The sequence below is a fragment of the Cetorhinus maximus genome, chromosome 10 (genome assembly GCF_964194155.1).
Source record: "Cetorhinus maximus chromosome 10, sCetMax3.hap1.1, whole genome shotgun sequence".
In the NCBI taxonomy this organism is placed as follows: domain Eukaryota; kingdom Metazoa; phylum Chordata; class Chondrichthyes; order Lamniformes; family Cetorhinidae; genus Cetorhinus; species Cetorhinus maximus.
Genome location: NC_135888.1, coordinates 124,597,393 through 124,616,919, shown reverse-complemented (window position 1 = coordinate 124,616,919; position 19,527 = coordinate 124,597,393). Strand labels below are relative to the sequence as shown.

Below are 19,527 nucleotides of genomic sequence, written 5' to 3'. Positions count from 1 at the left end.
CACATCCTCTACGCTCTTCAACATCGCCACAACCCTTCCTTTCTCGCATCCTGCTGACCATCATCTTATTTATCCGAGGACCACCCCTGTCTCCTTACTGTCCTTCAGTGTCTGTGAAGAGGAAAAGGTCACTGCTTTGCGGTTGTTCATTATTTTAACCCAACCTGTTTAAAGAAAAATAAACGGAATAAACACAAGATATTGAGGATCTGTAATCAAAATAAAACCACATTTTATTGAATATAATACAAAATTAAAAGAGAAACACTTTCTGTACAAATTCATACAGTGGAACAATATATTAAACACTGACCACACAAATAAAATACAGTCACATTTTACTAAAATGGGAAACAGTAGAACAGGTGTGCACAACTATAAAAGGGAGGAATATGGATATACTACAACTTCCGTCTCCACTGTCAAAATCACTTTACAGTGTCATTATATCATTGCAGCGTTCATGCAGTTCAGCATTCTGCCACATTCTGCAAAGTTAATTGTTACACAGCATGACTCTAAATAAGGCTCTTCTTGATGTCGAACCCTCACTAACACAGAATTCATCTGAATTCTCACTTCCCTAAAAGGCACAGTCACTAATTTGCTTAATGTGGCCTTTAAGCCCAATAGCATGTTGCTCTGGGACCAGAAAGTCGCAGCAACTTCAAATGAAGACCACTTTATCCTCAATTCCATATAACCCCATGTTGGCCCAGTGGTTTGACCAGACCGTGGGACAATGACAGTAAATGGCTCAACGACTGTACCACTAGTACTTCACTGTTACTCACTGTTCGATTGTGGAAGTATAACATAAACAAGTCTTGCTTCAGTGTGTAATAAAATTGAAGATGTTAGCAATAGTCACAGGAAACCCCACACAATATTAAATGAGCATTTCTGTTCAATCTGGATTCTAGACAGGATTTGAATTTGAAATGTATCATGAAATTCTCATTAGTATTTCTTCCAGGGTTTAGATAATGAGACCTCACTCTTTGTGCTGATATTAAAAGGCAGAAGAAGGAGCTCACCAAAGAGGTGAGTCCTTGGCCTATAGTCCTCCACGGAGCATAAAGGTATTGATCCAGTGCTTAAGCATGCGAGAATGGCTCAGTATCACATAACTAAGGAGCCAGCTCCCTCTCCTGGCACAATGCCAAAATGGCAGCCAGGCAAAGAAAAATGTTTTTTTTAGTTTCTGTCTTGTGAAGTATCCGATGTTTATTAAAATTCTGATTAGGTACTTCACGATGAACTACTATTTCCCTTGTATAGCAGAGTAGATTTTAGTACAGTAGGACCAGTGGGCAGGTGCATTCGCTGTGACACTCCTGCTCCTGACTTTTCCCTGAACAGATATCAGATTCAGAGCCTCACACTACCATCAATTCTTACTAGTTCCAGCATGCAGAAATAAATCTGCATTACCCCAAACTACTACTCTGCAATGAATTATTCACATGACTACAATTCTTTCCTTAATAAAGAAATCTGACAGATGTTACAAAATGTTCTTCACAATGTTTACATTGGCATGAGACACTCAGGGGCCATTTTTTGGAAATAGATTTTGAGCACAAATGGGTTTGCTTTGTCAAATTTCTATTCTTTTTAATTTGAAAGCTTGTCATTAAAGGAATATCTAGGACTCGCTTACGTATTTACCATGCACTGAATAATTACCATTTCTTTTTCGGAATTGTGTGCTTAAACAAATGTAAAGAATGCTGGGGAATGGAATATTTTCCCTTTCAGACAACAGCAAGATTCGTTCCCTGGCCAAGTATAGCACAGCTAGATGCAGAATAAAGATCCTTGGCTCTGGCAGGGAAGGTGGTGTCAGTTCTCATGCAAAATAACAAATAAATCTATAAACAGCTGCAATGTTATAAACCCCCTCCCACCCCACAGCATGCTGAATTCAACTGAATTTTCAGTGAAATATAACAAGTATCAAATTAGTTTGCATGGTATTTTCAGACGTGCATAACCATTAACAGCTGAACCTGATGCAAATATCCACTAGCAAAGAGACAATGTACAAAATAGTGTCCACAGTCTCAGTAATTCAATACTTTTATGGATAAAAGGACAAGATTTTTTTTACAATTTCACTGACATTACAATCATAAAAATTATGCTATTGTGTTTGCTTTCCCAATGTCTTGCCAGTCTTTACCTTTCTTCCGAGTTCATCAATAGCCACCTAATGTTGCCTCAGTGCCGCAGCCTGGGGCATTTTTAATCAGCCCTTTTGTCCAGAGGGTGCTCAATTTGACCATTCCACTTGTACCCACAATGAAGTTATTACAGTGGTCTAAGAGCAGGCAGCAAGTAGTTGTCAGTGGTCTTCACCTGACATAGTGCATGATATAAAGACATGAAAAAATCTTCTTGTTAAAACATCACCTCTTCACAGCTGCCATAGTCACTCTCCATCAGATCAGAGTCCTCGTAGCACGTGGGCATGACTAGACGGGGCACCACAGCTTGCGAGTGCACTGGCCCGCACTCTGCATAGGACGGCTGGGCGACACTGAGGCGAACGTGAACCTTCTGGTAGCCGGGCTGCATGGGATTGCCTGGGACCTGGGATTTCAGCAGCTCTGCCGGGTAGTAACTGATGGCAGTGTATTCGTTCTGGCAACGAGACGGCAATAAAGCCACTGGATCACCATCAGGAAAGTCTTCCAAGACCTGATCGTTGTACTGCGGTGCCAGAGGTGCCCGCTTGCTCCGTGAAGAATAATGGTCCAGTGGGAATGGGAAGCCATCGTATCTGTCAAAGTGTTCGTTGCCCATCGGATGTGGGAGATTCTCTTCCAGTTCTTCATATTGTGAATATTCCTGTATTCTTGATGAATGAGACCGAGACTGGGGGGGCCAAACTGGGGGATCACCATGATACACTGAAATTTAAAACAAGAAGTTAAAAGAATTTTGAATAAGATATTCAAACTATGTACAAATAATTAAGAAGCATTTTCAAAAGGCATTGGCAGATCTTGTAGCATTTGTCTTCAGCTATGTACTCAGTCTAGATCCAGGAACCAAACCACCCCCGCCCTCCCTCCACTAACCCACCCCTGGCCTTAACCTGAGGTTGATGGTTGGAATGGGGATCCCTCATTAGCACAGTACACTACGGGTGGAATGGTGTGAATCTTCAGTGTTAGCTTGTCTTTTCCTTCCACCAGACTCCTAGGCCACTGCAGCCTGCTCCACTACGCCATGTTTCCATGATTCCTTTCTCCAATTTATCTAACCTGCTTTAACTATTCATGCATGAGAAGGAAAAACCAGTAAGACTTGGAAATGAAGGGTACCAGTAAAATTTGTCTGAACTGGTCTTATATACCTTAAATGTGGTACTCCAGTATTACCGGTGTCAGTGTTAATTAAGTTTTACTGGGATTTGGAAATGTTGAACAGGTTTTTCCTCCTGAGTGGGTCTGGCATGTCTTTTATTTCTCCAATTCCTCTCATCATGCCTCCTTTTATCTTGAGCTATTATCACTTTTGCAAGTTAATCATCTCCTCTTCTCCACTGTATCACTTCACAGTCCATTCATTTTTTTCTTGCGTACAAATTCCTATCCTTTACTCATAGAATCACAGAACGTTGTTAACTGATAGCACCATACTGCCATCTGCAGTTGACAATCTGCTTTAAGCGTTGCAATAAAACATGAGATGTTCTTAAGGTATTGCTTTTTGTAGGACGACATACGACAAACTACCCTCCTTAACGTTAACAGGCCCATTCTGTCCGCAAATAGCTACAAACTTCAGGTCCACAAATTACATACTGTCCGTTCCTCTCTGAAGCACCTTGTTAAAATTTTACTCTTTTCTCCAGTTTCCTTTGCTTGTTCAATTTTTAGGATTTCTTTACACTTTCGTTTTAAATTTGCTTTTTATTTTTATGACTTGCCCCAGCAGTCTGGTTATATTTTCTTCCTTTCGTAGCCTTTGTTAATTACATTCACTATTCGCTTCATTCTTTATATTTATTTTTCCATTGCTTTTTTTTTTAATACCCATCCAAACAATCCACAAAGGAGCCTTCATTTCACCAACAGGTCCCAGCCTGTAAGAAAGCTAACACCAAGCCCTGTGGAGCTAAAGGGAATGTAATAACAGTGGAGCAACAACGAAAGAACTGTCAAAAAGATGTAGGCTGTTGATGGTGCCCAATGATTTGAAAAATTTATCAAGTAGCTGTGACATTCAGATTAGGAGGCCCCAGGTTAGTCACCGGTCTGTCTAAATTTAAGATGATATCAGCTTGGCTGGAACATAGGAACAGGAGTAGGCCATTCAGCTCCTCAAGCCTGGTCCACTATTCAATTAGACCATGGCTGATCTGTATCGTAACTCGATCTACACACCTTGGTTCTGGAATCCTTAATACCCTTATCTAACAAAAATCTATCAATCTCAGCTTTGAAATTTTCAATTGACCTCCAGCCTTAACAGTCCTTGTGTGGGAAGGAGTTCCAGGTTTTCACTGTTCTTTATGTGAAAATGTGCATCACCCTTAAACAGCCTGGCTTTAATTTTGATGTTATGCCTCTGTGTTCCAGACTCCCACACCAGACGATATAATTGCTCCCTGTTCATCTTATGAACTAGAATTGTCCTCATTATCACTAGCTTAAGGTGAGAAAAAGTGACCAGGAGACCTCACGTTCTCATGATCCCTGGTGATTGTTGGTTAAGAACAATGTTAGACTTATTGCTGAAGGCTGGATGCTTAATCCGGCTTTTGTTCAATCAGATAGCCAACTTAACACTGATTATCAAGGCTCACACATGAATAATGTGTGTGCCACTGGAGGCTGACTGGCATGGGTAAAATTGTGGCAGTGTTATACCACACAGCGGGTGTAAGGGAAAGCTATTTAAACACACCAGCGTTCACACATGGGCAGGCCCCATTTTTTTTGCATGCGCATAGGCCAGGATTTTCGGCCCATCACCCCCTGCGGCGGATGCGGTGGGCCATTCAAACTTCCATTCACTTCAGTGGGACCAGAAGGCCTCGCTGGCGGGAGGGGCTGAAAAATCCCGCCCATAGTTTTTTTGTTGAACCGCAAAATTTGGAAAAATGAACAACTTCACAATTACTCAGCAGCGACCCACAAAATATTTGAAGACATGAGAGAAAAAGGTTACATGAAAAGAAACACAACACGGTTTCAGCATAGGCCTCCTGAACCGTATCCCTTGTTTTTTCCCTAATAAAATCTCCCTAATTTAGATCATACAATAGAATATGTGCACACCAGCAGAATTCTAGGAAGTCATTCTCAGCTTTGTCACCCAGACAGTAATCTGGTGGATTGGATTGTCCACTCTTTTCAGGACAAAGAATGGGTGGGTTCTGCAAAGGGCAGGTGATCTGCATGGCTGGGTTACCTCTCAGGTTGAAAATTACACCGCTCCCCCCAACCTCATCTGTAACCCTCTAGTTAGTTACTGGTCCCAAAAAAGAGGCACTAGATATCATTTACTAATAGCTATCCTTGACTGAGACCAATGACATAGGAACTGCCTGTGAATGAATCCAGTTAAAGGAATTGCTGCTGCTGCAGGTCAGGGCAGGTTTGATCTTCAAGGCTGTCAGGTAAATCAAGACTTAGAGGCCTCCCAGGAATGTCATTCTAAGGCACAGTACAGAAAACAGAGGGCAGAACTTTCCCCCCTGTCGGGGGGAGGTTTAGGAGCGGGCGTGCGGAGGTGCACCTCCGATCGGTGCCCCCGATTGGGGGCCCGCCACCATTTTACGTGGGTGGGCAAATTAAGGCCCGCCCAGCGTGACGTCCGCAAGGAAGCGCTATGCACTCCCTGTGCAGGCGGGAGGGGATTCCCTGAGCTGAGAGTGCGCTCTTTCGTGCATGTGCGTGAAAGAACGCACTCATCTCCCTGAGGCAAAGTGCTGCCTCAGGGAGATCAGCTCTCCATTAAAAAATCTGAAAAATAGGAAAAAAATAATTCCCTGACATGTCCCCTCATGTGACACTGTCACATGAGTTGGGACATGTCCATTACTTTTAAATACACTTTAATTACATTTTTAAAAACCTACATGAAACCTCATCCCACCTGTGGATGAGGTTTCATGCTTTTTCTAATGCCCGCCGGGGCTCCCGGCCTGCCCGCCAACCTTAAGGTTGGACAGGCAGGTCCATTAATTAGTTTAAATACTTTGTCAATGGCCTCAATTGGCCACTGGCATGTCGGCGGGCGCACAGCTGATTCTGCTGAGCCCCCGCCTACCTGAAAATTGAAATAGGGCGGGGTGACGTCGGGAGTTCCGCCTCACGTCATCCCACATCATTTTACGTGTTGGCGAGTGGGCCCCGCTCCTTGGCCGGGAAATCCTGGCCAGAATATAAAGGGGAACTGGCTTCATGGAATACGCCATTGGCGTATTTGTTTTTCATTTGCGTAGGACCAAAAACAGTCAAGTCACTCAGCTGGTACCAAATCTGGAAATTTCCTGACTAGCATGGACCAGCTACAAACTGGATCAACTCACTGAACTGTTAGGAGATTCTGGGAAGATTTCTAAAATAAATTTGAGTAATTATGCTTATGACTTAATTTAACCTTGACTTAATAGAAAGATCCCAACGATAGCAAAGCATATGGAATTTTGAGCTTCATAAATAAAGGTATTGAGTACAAAAGCTGGGAAGTTCTTGCCGAAACTTTATAAAGCTCTGGTTAGGCCACAACTGAGTATTACATCCAATTTGGGTCACCATACTTTAGGAAGAATGTGAGGGTCCTTGAGGGGGTGCAGAGGAGATATACTGGAAGGTTCTAGGGATGAGGGATTTAAAAGGTTAGATTAAAAAATGTCCTTCCTCACATCGTCCTTGTAAATCTTACCCAACAACTTACCCAAATCTGTGTCTCTTGGGCCTTCTACTATCAGCTCATGGGAAAAGCTTGTCCTTGTCTGCCTTATCTAAACCTGTCGTAATGTTACACGCAATCAGATTGGAGAAGCTGGAGTTGTTGCCCTTGGAGAAAAGGAGATCGAGGAGAGATTTGATAGAGGTGTGTAAGATTACGACAGGTTTAGATAAGGTAGACAAGGAAAAGCTTTTCCCATGAGCTGATGGTACAAGGCCCAGGAGACACAGGTTTGGGTAAGTTGTTGGGTAAGATTTGCAGGGTGGGTGTGAGGAAGGACATTTTTTACATAGCAAGAGGTAGTGACCTGGAACTCACTGCCCACCAGGGTGGTGGAAACAGAGACAATGATTTCAAAAGGAAATTGGATAATCACTTGAGCAAAATAAACTTAAAGGACTATGGGGATAGAGCAGCGGAATAGGACTGATTGGGTTGCTCCACACAGAGCCGGCATGGGCTTTATGGGATGAATGGCCTCTCTCTGTGCCATAAATGACTCTATGGCTCTAAGATAGTAAACATTGATTGCCCTCACCCTCATACTCGCACTCCCAGGTCGTTTTTGGTATGGATTCGTTATCCGAATTAGATGAGGGAGGAGCAGGAAGGTTTGGTGCCACACTGCACACGACAGTTGGCCTGCACTTGCTGTGCACTGGGTTGAACGTGTTGAGGTCTGGATGTCCCTGTGATCCTTGGTATGAATCTCTGTCCAAGTCGTACGCGGACCCCTTGAGAATGTTGAGTGGGATGAGCGTAGATGAATGTAAATCACAATAACTGTTCTTTGTTGTTTCACTCTTTGATAGCTCGTTGCTGCCCAGAACGCTCAGGGGGGATTGCTTCTTCTTTTTGCTCCTGAGTTTACGGAAGATGACAAACAATGCAACTAAAATGCAGGCCACCAACACTGCTCCCACTACTGCAATAATTTCATCGTGGCTGATGACTATCGCAGGGCCCAGTAAGTGCCCCTCCGCGAATAGCTCACACAAATTGCCAGTGTATCCAGACGTGCAGCTGCAGTTGAAGAAACCATGGAAATTCTCACAGCTCCCGTTGTTCATGCAAGGATGCTTCAGGCATTCATTGAAATCCTCTTTGCACCTGAGAATTCAAAGCATAAAGTTGTTAGAAAGAGTGAACTGGGGGGGCAAGATGGTGGGGATTCCACCAGTGGTTCATAGTTAAAATCAGTGTCTCTGGAGCTTACAGGCAAAGAATCAGCCCTAGTCCATGCTGACCTCAGCCAAGATGGAGGTAGGGCACCCTTACTATTTCCCCTAGGTTAGGGAAGTGAAAATGGATCAGGGTTTGTGCTCCTGATTGTTATGTGGTGACCTCCGTTGGGTTGCATGTCAGAACAGGATGATCTTGACCATGACAATCTCTACAGTTCAATGGAAATATTAACATTAAAACCCAGCATCAATGCCACTTGAGAGTGGGGCCATTTCCAAATGATCCTAATTTATAAGACGTGTGTTAGACAGCAAAGGAAATCATATTTCACAGTAACAAGGTGGCAATACAAAAGAGTTTCAATTGTTTTTCTTGAGTTATAAAGGTACCTATTAAAGTTAAGGAATATCAAGTGGCAGTGTCTTCAGCTTAGAGAATTTTTTCCACTATTATATGTAAAAATATAAGTATATATGTGTATGATCAGCACTGAAATAAAATTCAATTATTATTCCTAACTCTTGTCTATTTATTTCAGGCTCACTTTTTAAAAATCTTTCACGGGATATGGGCATCGTTGGTTAGGCCAACATTTATTGCCCATTCCTTAATTGCCCTTGAGAAGGTGGTGGTGAGCCACCTTCTAGAGCCGCTGCAGTCCATGTGGTGTAGATACACCCACAATGCGGTCAGGAAGGGAGTTCCAGGATTTTGACCCAGCGACAGTGAAGGAACGGCGATATAGTTCCATGTCAGGATGGTGTGTGGCTTGGAGGGGAACCTGCAGTTGGCGGTGTTCCCATGCATCCCTGCCCTTGTTCTTCTAATTGGCAGAGGTCATGGATTTGGAAACGTCGATGGTAACAGGTGTCATTGGAGATTAAAGCTAAAGGAGATTAAAAGTAATGGATGTCTATGAGGTCAACTATATGTACATGTGGGATTTATTATTTATACCAACTGATCTCCAAGTACATTGTACACAATGTAAGTGAAGACCAAGTATAAGTCTCAGCATGGGAATAGTTAGAAGACAGGGGCAACAGGCATAATGAAATTTCCATTTTAAAATACTGCTTTCTGTCCTTATTTTTGTACAATTATAATTTATTGTTAAATAGCAAATGCAAGTCAATTTGGCAACAGATCTTGTTGGAGGATAGAAGCTTCTCTGAAGTGCAGGTGGGCGAGCAGAGAGAAGGCACCACAACTTGTAATTACAACATTCCCAGTACAACATTTCACTGTAAATGTAGTCATAAGAATTTAATGGGAAGGAAGATACTGGAGACAGGGGTTGTGTGCAAACATTGAATTTTTAATGTATTATAGATGTTTTCATGCGGACGAGTTTCAACAAAAGGTAGCAAAGTTAATTTTTACTTTTCCTTTTAAAATTTGTAATCTTCAATTGAAAAAGTACTTCAAGTTTTACCAGAATTGAAAGGATGCAACTATCAGGAAAAACTGAAAGGCCGGAATTTTCCGCTCCTGTTGGCGGCGAGCGTCATGCCAGGGGTAAGTGGACAATATGGCGAGGAGGCCAAAAATCTGTTTTACGCCCTCGTGAAACCATCTTGCAATCGTCTGCTCCGTGTGTCAATGGCGGGCCGTGTTTCCCGCTGTCAAACATCGGGAATCAGGCATTTGCATCTCATTATTGTACCCGCACGCCGGAATCATCCCCCCCACGTCAAATTTACCACCCATGTCAGCATGACTTCAGAACAGTGATTTACAACCGCCTTTAAAAGGCATGCATCTGGTGAGCTGAACTTTGAGGGGAATTCGGAGGTGAGTGCACACAACCTTGCGTTGTGCTCACGAGGATCACCCACAGGACATCAAGGAAGAGTCTGGCCCAAAGGCAAGTCACACTTTCCCGTCTGGCTTTCAGTGCAGTGCCAGGGCGAGGGCTCCAGCATGGGTGGGGCCAGAGAAGGTGGAGCAAGGCAGCACAGACTGAAGGGCGTACACAGGCATATGTGGGGTGTTGGGGGGAGTTGGTGAGGGGAGTGGACGGTGAAGGAAATGGCCATGCACTTGGAAAAGCTTGTCAAAAGTGAGCATTCTTCTGCAGCTGAAACCGTTCAGCAGCAGCTCCATTGCCATTCTTGAAGTCGGGCCTCCGAAGCATTTCTGCCCACTCAAGCAATGCAAAAGTATGAATATGCCACCAAATGCTCCAGAACCTTTCACCCCTTAGGTGTGGACTTCAAATTAATGTGCATTTTGGAGGGCAGCAGAGCAATTAGCTGACTGGGCAAGTTGTACAATCCCCTTGCGAGAGGTGGCCATGGCGCAGTCACTGGTGGAGGTGCTCAGTCCTCTTGCAATGTCTTTATTAAGGTTTGGACCAGTATCCCTCGTGGTTCAAGCTAAAGGTGCAGCCTTGCACTGCAGATTAGGAGAATGCCTATGTCTGAGCTGAGAGCAAAGCATGCGGTCCAGTGGCCAAACCTGCCGCCAATCAGTCCAGTGGAATAAGAGCCACAAGACATAGGAGCAGAAATTAGGCCATTCAGCCCATCGAGTCTGCTCCGCCATTCAATCATGGCAGATAAGTTTCTCAACCCCATTCTCCCACCTTCTCCCCGTAACCTTTGATCCCCTTACCAATCAAGAACCTATCTCGGTTTTAAATACACTCAGTGACCTGGCCTCCACAGCCTTCTGTGGCAATGAATTCCATAGATTCACCACTCTCTGGCTAAAGAAGTTTCTCCTCATCTCTGTTCTAAAAGGTCTTCCCTTTACTCTGAGGCTGTGCCCTCATGTCCTAGTCTCTCCTACTAATGGAAACATCTTCTCCATGTCCACTCTATCCAGGCCTTTCAGTATTCTGTAAGTTTCAATCACATCCCCCCTCATCCTTCTAAACTCCATCGAGTATAGACCGAGAGTCCTCAAACGTCCCTCATATGTTAAGCCTTTCATTCCTGGGATCGTTCTCGTGAACATCCTCTGGACCCTCTCCAGGGCCAGAACATCCTTCCTGAGATATGGGGCCCAAAATTGCTCACAATATTCTAAATGTGGTCTGACCAGAGCCTTATAAAGCCTCAGCAGCACATCCCTGCTTTTATATTCTAGTCCTCTCGAAATAAATGCCAACATTGCATTTGCCTTCCTAACTATCGACTCAACCTGCAAGTTAACCTTAAGAGAATCCTGGACTAGGACTCCCAAGTCCCTTTGCACTCCAGATTTCTGAATTCTCTCCCCATTTAGAAAATAGTCTATGCCTCTATTCTTCCTACCAAAGTGCATGACCTCACACTTCCCCACGTTATATTCCATCTGCCACTTCTTTGCCCATTCTCCTAACCTGTCCAAATCCTTCTGCAGCCTCCCCGCCTCCTCAATACTACCTGTCCCTCCACCTATCTTTGTATCATCTGCAAACTTAGCCAGGATGCCTTCAGTTCCTTCATCTAGATTATTAATGTATAAAGTGAAAAGTTGTGGTCCCAACACTGACCCCTGCGGAAGTCCACTAGTCACCGGCCGCCATCCTGAGAAGGACCCCCTTTCCCCACTCTCTGCCTTCTGCCAGACAGCCAGTCTTCTATCCATGCTAGTACCTTGCCTCTAACACCATGGGCTCTTATCTTACTGAGCAGCCTCCTGTGCGGCACCTTGTCAAAGGCCTTCTGGAAGTCCAAGTAGATAACATCCATTGCCTCTCCTTTGTCTAACCTGCTCATTACCTCCTCAAAGAATTCTAACAGATTTGTCAGGCATGACCTCCCCTTGATGAAACCATGCTGACTTTGCCCGATTTTACCATGAACTTCCAAGTATTCTGAAATCTCATCCTTAATAATGGACTCTAAAATCTTACCAACGACCGAGGTCAGGCTAATCAGCCTGTAATTTCCCGTCTTTTGCCTAACTCCCTTCTTAAACAGGGGGGTTACATTAGCGACTTTCCAGTCCTCTGGGACCCTCCCTGACTCGGGTGATTCATGAAAGATCACCACTAACGCCTCCACTATCTCTTCAGCTATCTCCTTCAGAACTCTGGGGTGTAGGTGGGTGAGGTTTTGGACAGCCATGAAGCGCACTACACACTGGCCAACCAAGTGGTGGTCAGCATTCTCGGCATGCATGAAGGGGTCTTGAGACTTATGCAAGAGAGGTTCTTAGGACACATATGCTTACCCACGCATCTCTCTCTTTCATCCTGTGTGAGGAGAAGATCAGGATCATGGAGCCTGGTGATCTAGCAGTGTGCCTCAAGGCTTATAGGGAGCAGGGAAGAAGGAGACGAGTGCGACGGAGGCGCCTGGCTCACCAATGGCAGGAACACCACCTTCAAGGTGAAGGTGCAGCAGGGCCTCCTGCACATGCAGTGAAGATCCACAGTGAGCCGTCGCTCGTAGGCACCTCGCTAGATCCATGCTCTACAGATGAAGCTTGTCTTCTCTGCAGATGACTGAGAACCAGTGTCGCCGAAGACTGCACATGTCTAAGGAACTGGTCGGTCACATATGCCACCTGCTGCCGGATTTGACACCATGGGGACATGGAGGGCATCCACTGCCAGTGGCCATAAAAGTGACCACGGCGCTCAATTTTTATGCCGGTGGCTCCTTCCAGGGATCAACAGGTGACATGTGCAGGATCTCGCAAACCTCCATGTACAAGTGTATCCAGGAGGCCCCGGATGCCGTCATCGTGAAGGCACAGAACTTTGTGCATTTCAACTGGGATCAGGCATATCAGGAAGCAAGAGCGCTGGGATTTGCGGCAATTTCTGGTTTTCCACAGGTGCAGGGTGCCTTCGACTGCACTCACATGGTGCTTAGATCTCCATGGCAACAAGCAGTCAACTATGTCAACCTCAAGGGATTCCACTCGCTGAATGTTCAGCTAGTCTGCAACCAGCACAAATGCATCCTGCAGGTCTGCACATGATTCCCACGGAGTATCCACAACTCCTACGTCTTACGCGGGTCTCAGATCCCTGGCATCTCCCAGGGTCCAGAGAGGCTTCAGGGTTGGCTCCTTGGGAATGTGATGATGACGCCCATGCAGCGGCCTCAGGCTGCAACAGAGGTGGTACAACAAGGCTCATGCCTCAACCCGGACTTTGGTGGAGCAAATGATAGGCATTTTGAAAATGAGGTTCTGGTGCCTGAATGGGTCTGGTGGAGCACTGCAATACAGTCCCCAGAGGTGGCATAGTGGCAATGTCACTGGACTAGTCATCCAGAGGCCCAGGCTAATGCTCGAGGGACAGGGATTCAAATCCCACCACAGCAGCTAGTAGAATTTAAATTCAAATAATAAATCTGGAATATAAAGCTAGTACCCATAATGTTGACCATAAAACTATCATTGATTTTTGTAAAATCACATCTGATTCACATTTGCCCTTTATGGAAGGAAATCTGAATCCTTACCTGGTCTGACCTATATAATGACTCCAGGCCCACAGCAATGTGGTGACTCTTAGCTGATCTCTGAAATGACCTCAGTTCAAGGACAATTAGGGATCGGCAAGGCCTTGTCAGTTACGCTCACATCCCAGCAAAGAATTTTTTTTAAAAAGAACCTTTGAAGGAGCAGATGTCAGCCATGATGAGATGGCGCAGTAAGGTGCTGGACAGGCCGATACTGGCACAGGCAGTCATCCATGGGTGGTGCCAATGCCTCTGTGGAGGCGTTAACTGAGGGAGGTCACTGAGAGGAGTTCCCAACAACTGGCAGAAGAAATCTGCCCAGAGACATCGATAGGCCCCGGATTGACATGGCTACAAAGGTCAGAAGTGACCAGAATGACATAGGTCCAATGTCATAAAAGATTCACTGGCCTAATAAGGTCTTGAAACTTGAGTGACAAGCAACACCTGGGTGACGGGCCTCTAACTCTGTATAAACCAGCATGCACACAAGTTGTGCAGACTGAGTGCCCATAGTTTTCTTTAACATTGTTAGATCAAGTGGCCTGATGAATCACTGAGAAGTCAGTAGCCCCCATATATGTGGCACAATTGAGAAGGGGGCATCATTTAGGAGCACAACAGCTCATGTCAATGTCATATGAGAATAGGTGAGGGAGGCCAGGCTACTCATACACCACTGTCTGTCCCATCATCCTGTAGGAAAACAGATCTGACAATAGTCATGGGATGTCTTGAACTACTGGTGGTGTGGTGGACTTGATCAACCTGACATTGATGGAGGAGATAATGCTGGACATCATGAGGATGCCATCAGCGATAGCAAGGCTAGAGGTTCTGAACAGCAGGGTCATTTGAGAGCTCTATCTTCAGGTAAAGGTATGGCGGTCACTCCTGCCCAATGTGCACAATGGCTGCTATCACTGTCATTTATTGGGTTGGCTGTGCTGGAGAAACCTGCTGAGTTTTTCTTGTGTTTCCCACAAGGCCTGCAGCGGAGGGGGGAGCTGAGTGTCCCACCACAGTCATCGCTGGTCTCCTCAGCATTGGGACACACCACAGAGCCTGCACCATCTCCTCATACCTCTGCACCTTCAGCCAGCGCAGACGCACTCACCTCAGTTTGGTCTAAATCTAGTTTAGAACGTGGAGCACCTGGGTGAGCAGCACCTTACCAGTGAGTAGGAGGAGAGTGAGGCAGAGTCAGCTGCGGGCATTTACAGCCATGCTTTGCTGGATGAAGATGCTGAACCTTGGGTGTCACAAACAAGGAGGATCTATCTGGAGCATTAGATCCAGATGAATTCCTGACTTTTGGAGATTCCTGAGACATTGCGAGGCCATGGGCAGACAATGGAAGAGCCCATGCAGCACATGAGCTCTGTAAGGTCTCAGGGTATTGAGCACGTGACTACCTCCATGGAGAGTGTGGCCATCCTGTTGGAAAACCATATGCAGCACCACACTGAATGGGTGCAGGAACAGTGCGCTGACATGTACAGAAAGCGTTCAGTGTCACTGATGGGAGAAAGACGCTTGGAGTGATTGTCAGTGATTCCTCCACTCTACCCCATAGTCCTTTAAGTTTATTTTGCTCTAGTGGCCATCCAATCTCCTTTTGGAATCATGACAGTTAAGGAGCTTATTAAGACCATTAACCAATTAAGTTAAACTTATTTTTCACTGCACGTTCAACTGTTCGGTTGGCGGGTGGGTGAATCGGCCAAGCGGCCTTTGCATTTTTTAGGAAACCTCATCCACAGGAGGGATGAGGTTACCAACAGTAGTTTAAAAAAAAATAAAACATTTTAATCGTTATTTTTAATATGTCCCTCTTCATGTGACTGAGTCAAATGTGGGGAGATGTTTCTCTCATTTTTAAAATCTTTATTTTTGAATCCACAGTTCTTCAGCTCCCTGAGGCAGCACTGTGCCTTCAGGGAGCTTTCAGTGCCTGCTCTCCCGCACATGCGCAGACTTTAATGCTCGCTCTCCTCCTGCCCCCACCCCGGCAGTGCTGAGATCCTCAGCGCACCTTTCACAGGCCGTTAATTAGCCAGCCAGCGTGAAATCGCGGTCGGTGGCCAATTGCGGGTGGCGGGCCATTTCCCGGCTACTCCCAGGACTGCCCACCATGCCCGCCCGACAAACAGAAAATCCTGCCTATTATCTCTGTCTTTATCGCCCTTGTGGGCAGAGAGTTCCAGGTCACTATCACGGTGCCATGTAAAAAAGTCCTCATTCAGCATGCAAGGGCACCAGAAAAGGGCTGAGGCGGTTAACGAGGCTGATGAGGGCACCAAGCCTCAGGGGGCATCAGCATCATCCCTACCCTCAGTGGCTCCTCTAACTCAGGAACCAATAATGCCACCAGGCCCTGTGACAAAGGCTGTCCCTGCTCCCCGCAGGAGCAGCAGCCTCTGCAGGAGCCTCCACAGCCACCTCCATGATGAGGATGGAAACCAACAGCATCTCATCTGAGCAGAGAAAGGAGAGTAGGCTGCCTGCACCTCATCCTCAGCCTTAGGAGGAGCACCTCATAGAATTGAGTGTGAGTACAAGGCACCACGCCATTAGTTATACTTAAGAGGTCCCTTGGGTGAGGTTTTCTTTATTTGTTTGGTCCTTTATTTCTCCTGTTGAAATTATAATTGATCATGAAGTCATTTAGGCTGTTGTGTCATTGATGTTTGTTTAAAGTTATGTCAAAAGTGAGATGTGGGTTAGGATGGCAGTGGGGCAGGTGGTGGGGGTTTCCTGGGCTTAGTGCAGTTCTATGTTCTGTGATGTGGGGCAATTGGTGGTGGTGGAACGCACAGTCACAATTTATATGGGAGACAATGGGATTATTCATATGTATGTGCTTGCTGGATAATTTCTCTCTCTGATAGAAGTGGCATTACAAAGTCATCTGTCATAAAGTTAAAAGCCACTCAAGTATAACGCTGCTGAATTAGAGAGGCCTTTGCGGCCATCTCAGCCTGCTGATCACCATAAGCCTTGGGACAGCCTTGCTTGGTCTTCCAATGACTGGACACCAGGGCCGGGAGGCCTCAGGTCAATGCAGCCAAAACACAAACGGTCCAAGGCCAACTGTCTGGGTAGGCAGTCTCCTCTGGCACTGGCGCTTTTTCATTTGCATGTAGCTCTTGGGTGTATCCTGGTTAGCATCTTCTTCCCCTTGCATCCCCTCTTTATGTTTCTCTGGCCTACTCCTGACCAGGAGGATGCCTCTGCTAAAACTCCTCCTCGGTACTCCGTCCAATGTCAGAATAGCCTGTTCCCATCTCAACTCCCTCAGCTGTCGGTTGTTCATTCCGCAGAGTTTCCTCTACCCACCTCTGGTGCCCAACTGATGCCAATAGCCTTATGTCCCTTTCAGAGTTCCACCAGTTACCGATCACAAATACAAGCTTCTCAGCGCCAGCAATGATACATTTGTTGATCAGCTGAGCATTATTCCCCATTTTTAAAAAATGTTGAGCAGTGCATCCATTAGCTCTCATGGCACCCCACTGTATTTACAGTAGCTGCACCCGAACGTGTCCCAGATACTGCATGTTCCCTGTGCCTCCAAATTGAAATTTTAAAACTTCTCCTCTGTTAATGAGATCATCAATGAGATCAACAAATAGTTAACTGGAGGTATGGAGGTTCCCAGCTCCACACCTCCGCTCTCCCTTTGGAAATTGCATGGCGTTCCACAGACATTGGGATACAGTGGCACTCTCTAGGAACATGTTTTTCCATGTGTACCTGCACCCGTTCTTGCCCCACTGGCATTTGAAAATCCAGCCCAGTCTTGTTTCTCTGGAAATGTAAAGGCTATGCCAATAACTGGTAGAAGTTTTTTTTAAATTATAAAGTGGTTCACTAGGACGGAAGTGGAGAAACCTTCTCCACTTTAGGATGAATCAGAATAATGAGGCATAAATGTAAGGTAATCACTGACAGGTTGAATGGAAAATTTAAGATTAATTTCTCAACACAGGAAGTGGTGAGAATGTGAAACTCACTGTTACATTGAGTGATTGATGCAAATAAAGTAGATGCATTTAAGGGGGCGCTAGATAAGTATAAGGGGGAGGAAGAGATGGAAAGGATCAGTTGATAGAATGAGATTAAGTAAAATAGGAGGAGGTTCACTGGTATAGACCTGTTGGGCCAAAATGGCTTGTTTAGATTCAATGTAATTCTAGCTAGTTGATCAGGTGTAGAGGAATTAATATAGTTATGAAGCCTGTCTGAAAATAGCAGATTAAATTCTATGTAAAACAGTGCAAAGTGATGACACTACCAAAAGAGTGTAAATATTGAATTTTGAACTAAATGATATTAATCTACAGGATACGGCGCATGAATTTTAGGTATGGGCAGATCAGATATAACTATTTTACAAAGAGAATGGTGAATGTTTGGAATGATTGAAGTTAATGGAGCCGGGAGTTTTAAGCAGAAGTTAGATAGGCATTTAGCAAGATCATCAGCTGAGGGATATACAAATGTGGGCTCAGTATTCTGCAACTTGTTGCCATGCTTCAAGCAAATAAGGCAACATGTTACCAGAAACAGAAATACAGGTTGAAGACAGCTGATCCGCAACTTGAACTTGGGTCCACTATTTGTCATTTTCCATGCTAGTAAAGAGGTGGAAGAAGCAGATGCAGCCAAGTGTGATCTAATAATTACCTTGGTCCTGAATTCCCCTTTGTGCAGTTGCAGGTGTAGCTACTCTGTTGTGGGATGCAGGTCCCTCCATATAAACAGGGTTGTGAGAGGCAGGGGTGATCAACCAGTTCACAATGCACACCAAGAATATTCTTCGGACATTTGCAAACATAGCCTGGTTTTAAGAAATAAAATAATATTCATATATTCTGTTAAAGCCATATAATAATCTGTGTCATAGTAGTTCTCTCCCCTCTTTTTTCTGCCAATTTTATCCCATTCTTCCCCATCATCAAAGCAACCATTCCTCATGGATGAGCCCAGACAATGAATGTCAACAGCTGATCCAACCGGGACAAACTTGATAAACTTGCTGAACTATCAGGTGAGCTTAAGAGTTCCCTACTGCAGCCCAATGGGCTCTTTACTCACCTCCAGATGGAATTTCAGTACATGTCCCCCCATTTTGGCATGGTGCTTTTGAACATATTTCAGCAGGGGGACAACAGGTTTCGATTCCCACAGACGTTTCAACCACCACAACTGGTTCGCTTGTTTCTTCATCTTTTCTAATGTTGTCCCTCTGGAATCTGATAGAGCCAAGGCAGCCTTCAAACTCCTTGATGACTTGTTTGTGATTATTGGGTCCCAAGTTGTCCTCTTGAACTTTACCACCGAAAAATACAAAATCACTTCTGCGACAGGCCTCTGAAAGTGCAGCAGAGGCTGTGTGCATCGTGTCCAGCACCAGCTTTACAGATATCTCAGTTACCTCAACTAGAACGGAGTGCCACAGCCCATTATTGACCGGGTTGTCGTTAACTGACAAAACCCTCCTCGTTCCATCACAGGCATAGGTGAACATCAGGTTCCCATTGGTAATCTGTAAAATATAAGCAGAAGAGAGATATTTTAAAAAGTGTTCCTACCACAGTGCAAACTATGTTCCTAGAAAGAAGGATTCCATTCATTCCTTTTTTTGTTTGTTAATGCAGTACTTTCCATGCAGCCTCATCAACCTATCCCCATTCTATCACCTAATGCCGAGCCTCATTAGTTCCTCCACCTATCCATTATCATTTCCTTTCTCACCATTTTTAGTTTACCTTCTATCATCATGCATTTACTTCAGTATATTGGTGCTTCTATTTCATTCCAATGCTCTCCCATCTTCTGCCCTCCATAAACTTGAACCCATCCAAAACTTTCCTGAATTTATCCTCTCTGCCTCTCTACCTAGCTTTCCTCCTTTGAAATGCAGCTTAAAATTCAGCTCTTTGACCAAGCTTTTAGTCACCTGTCCTAGTATCTCCTCATGTGGCTCAGTGTCAAA

At 45.0% G+C, this 19,527-nt stretch overlaps 1 protein-coding gene across 1 annotated transcript in view; it reads right to left on the bottom strand.

The window, feature by feature from the left end:
* Nucleotides 1-210: 210 nt before the first annotated feature.
* The window catches only part of fat2 (FAT atypical cadherin 2), a 167,489-nt gene continuing 148,172 nt past the window's right edge, over nucleotides 211-19,527 (bottom strand). Inside the window, exons 21-24 of the mRNA XM_078551083.1 lie at nucleotides 18,627-19,077; nucleotides 18,216-18,369; nucleotides 7,472-8,043; nucleotides 211-2,915 (exon numbers count right to left, since the gene is read on the bottom strand). Of these exons, the coding sequence (XP_078407209.1) occupies nucleotides 2,404-2,915; nucleotides 7,472-8,043; nucleotides 18,216-18,369; nucleotides 18,627-19,077 (1,689 nt within the window). The 3' untranslated portion in view covers nucleotides 211-2,403. The remainder of the gene's footprint in view (nucleotides 2,916-7,471; nucleotides 8,044-18,215; nucleotides 18,370-18,626; nucleotides 19,078-19,527) is intronic.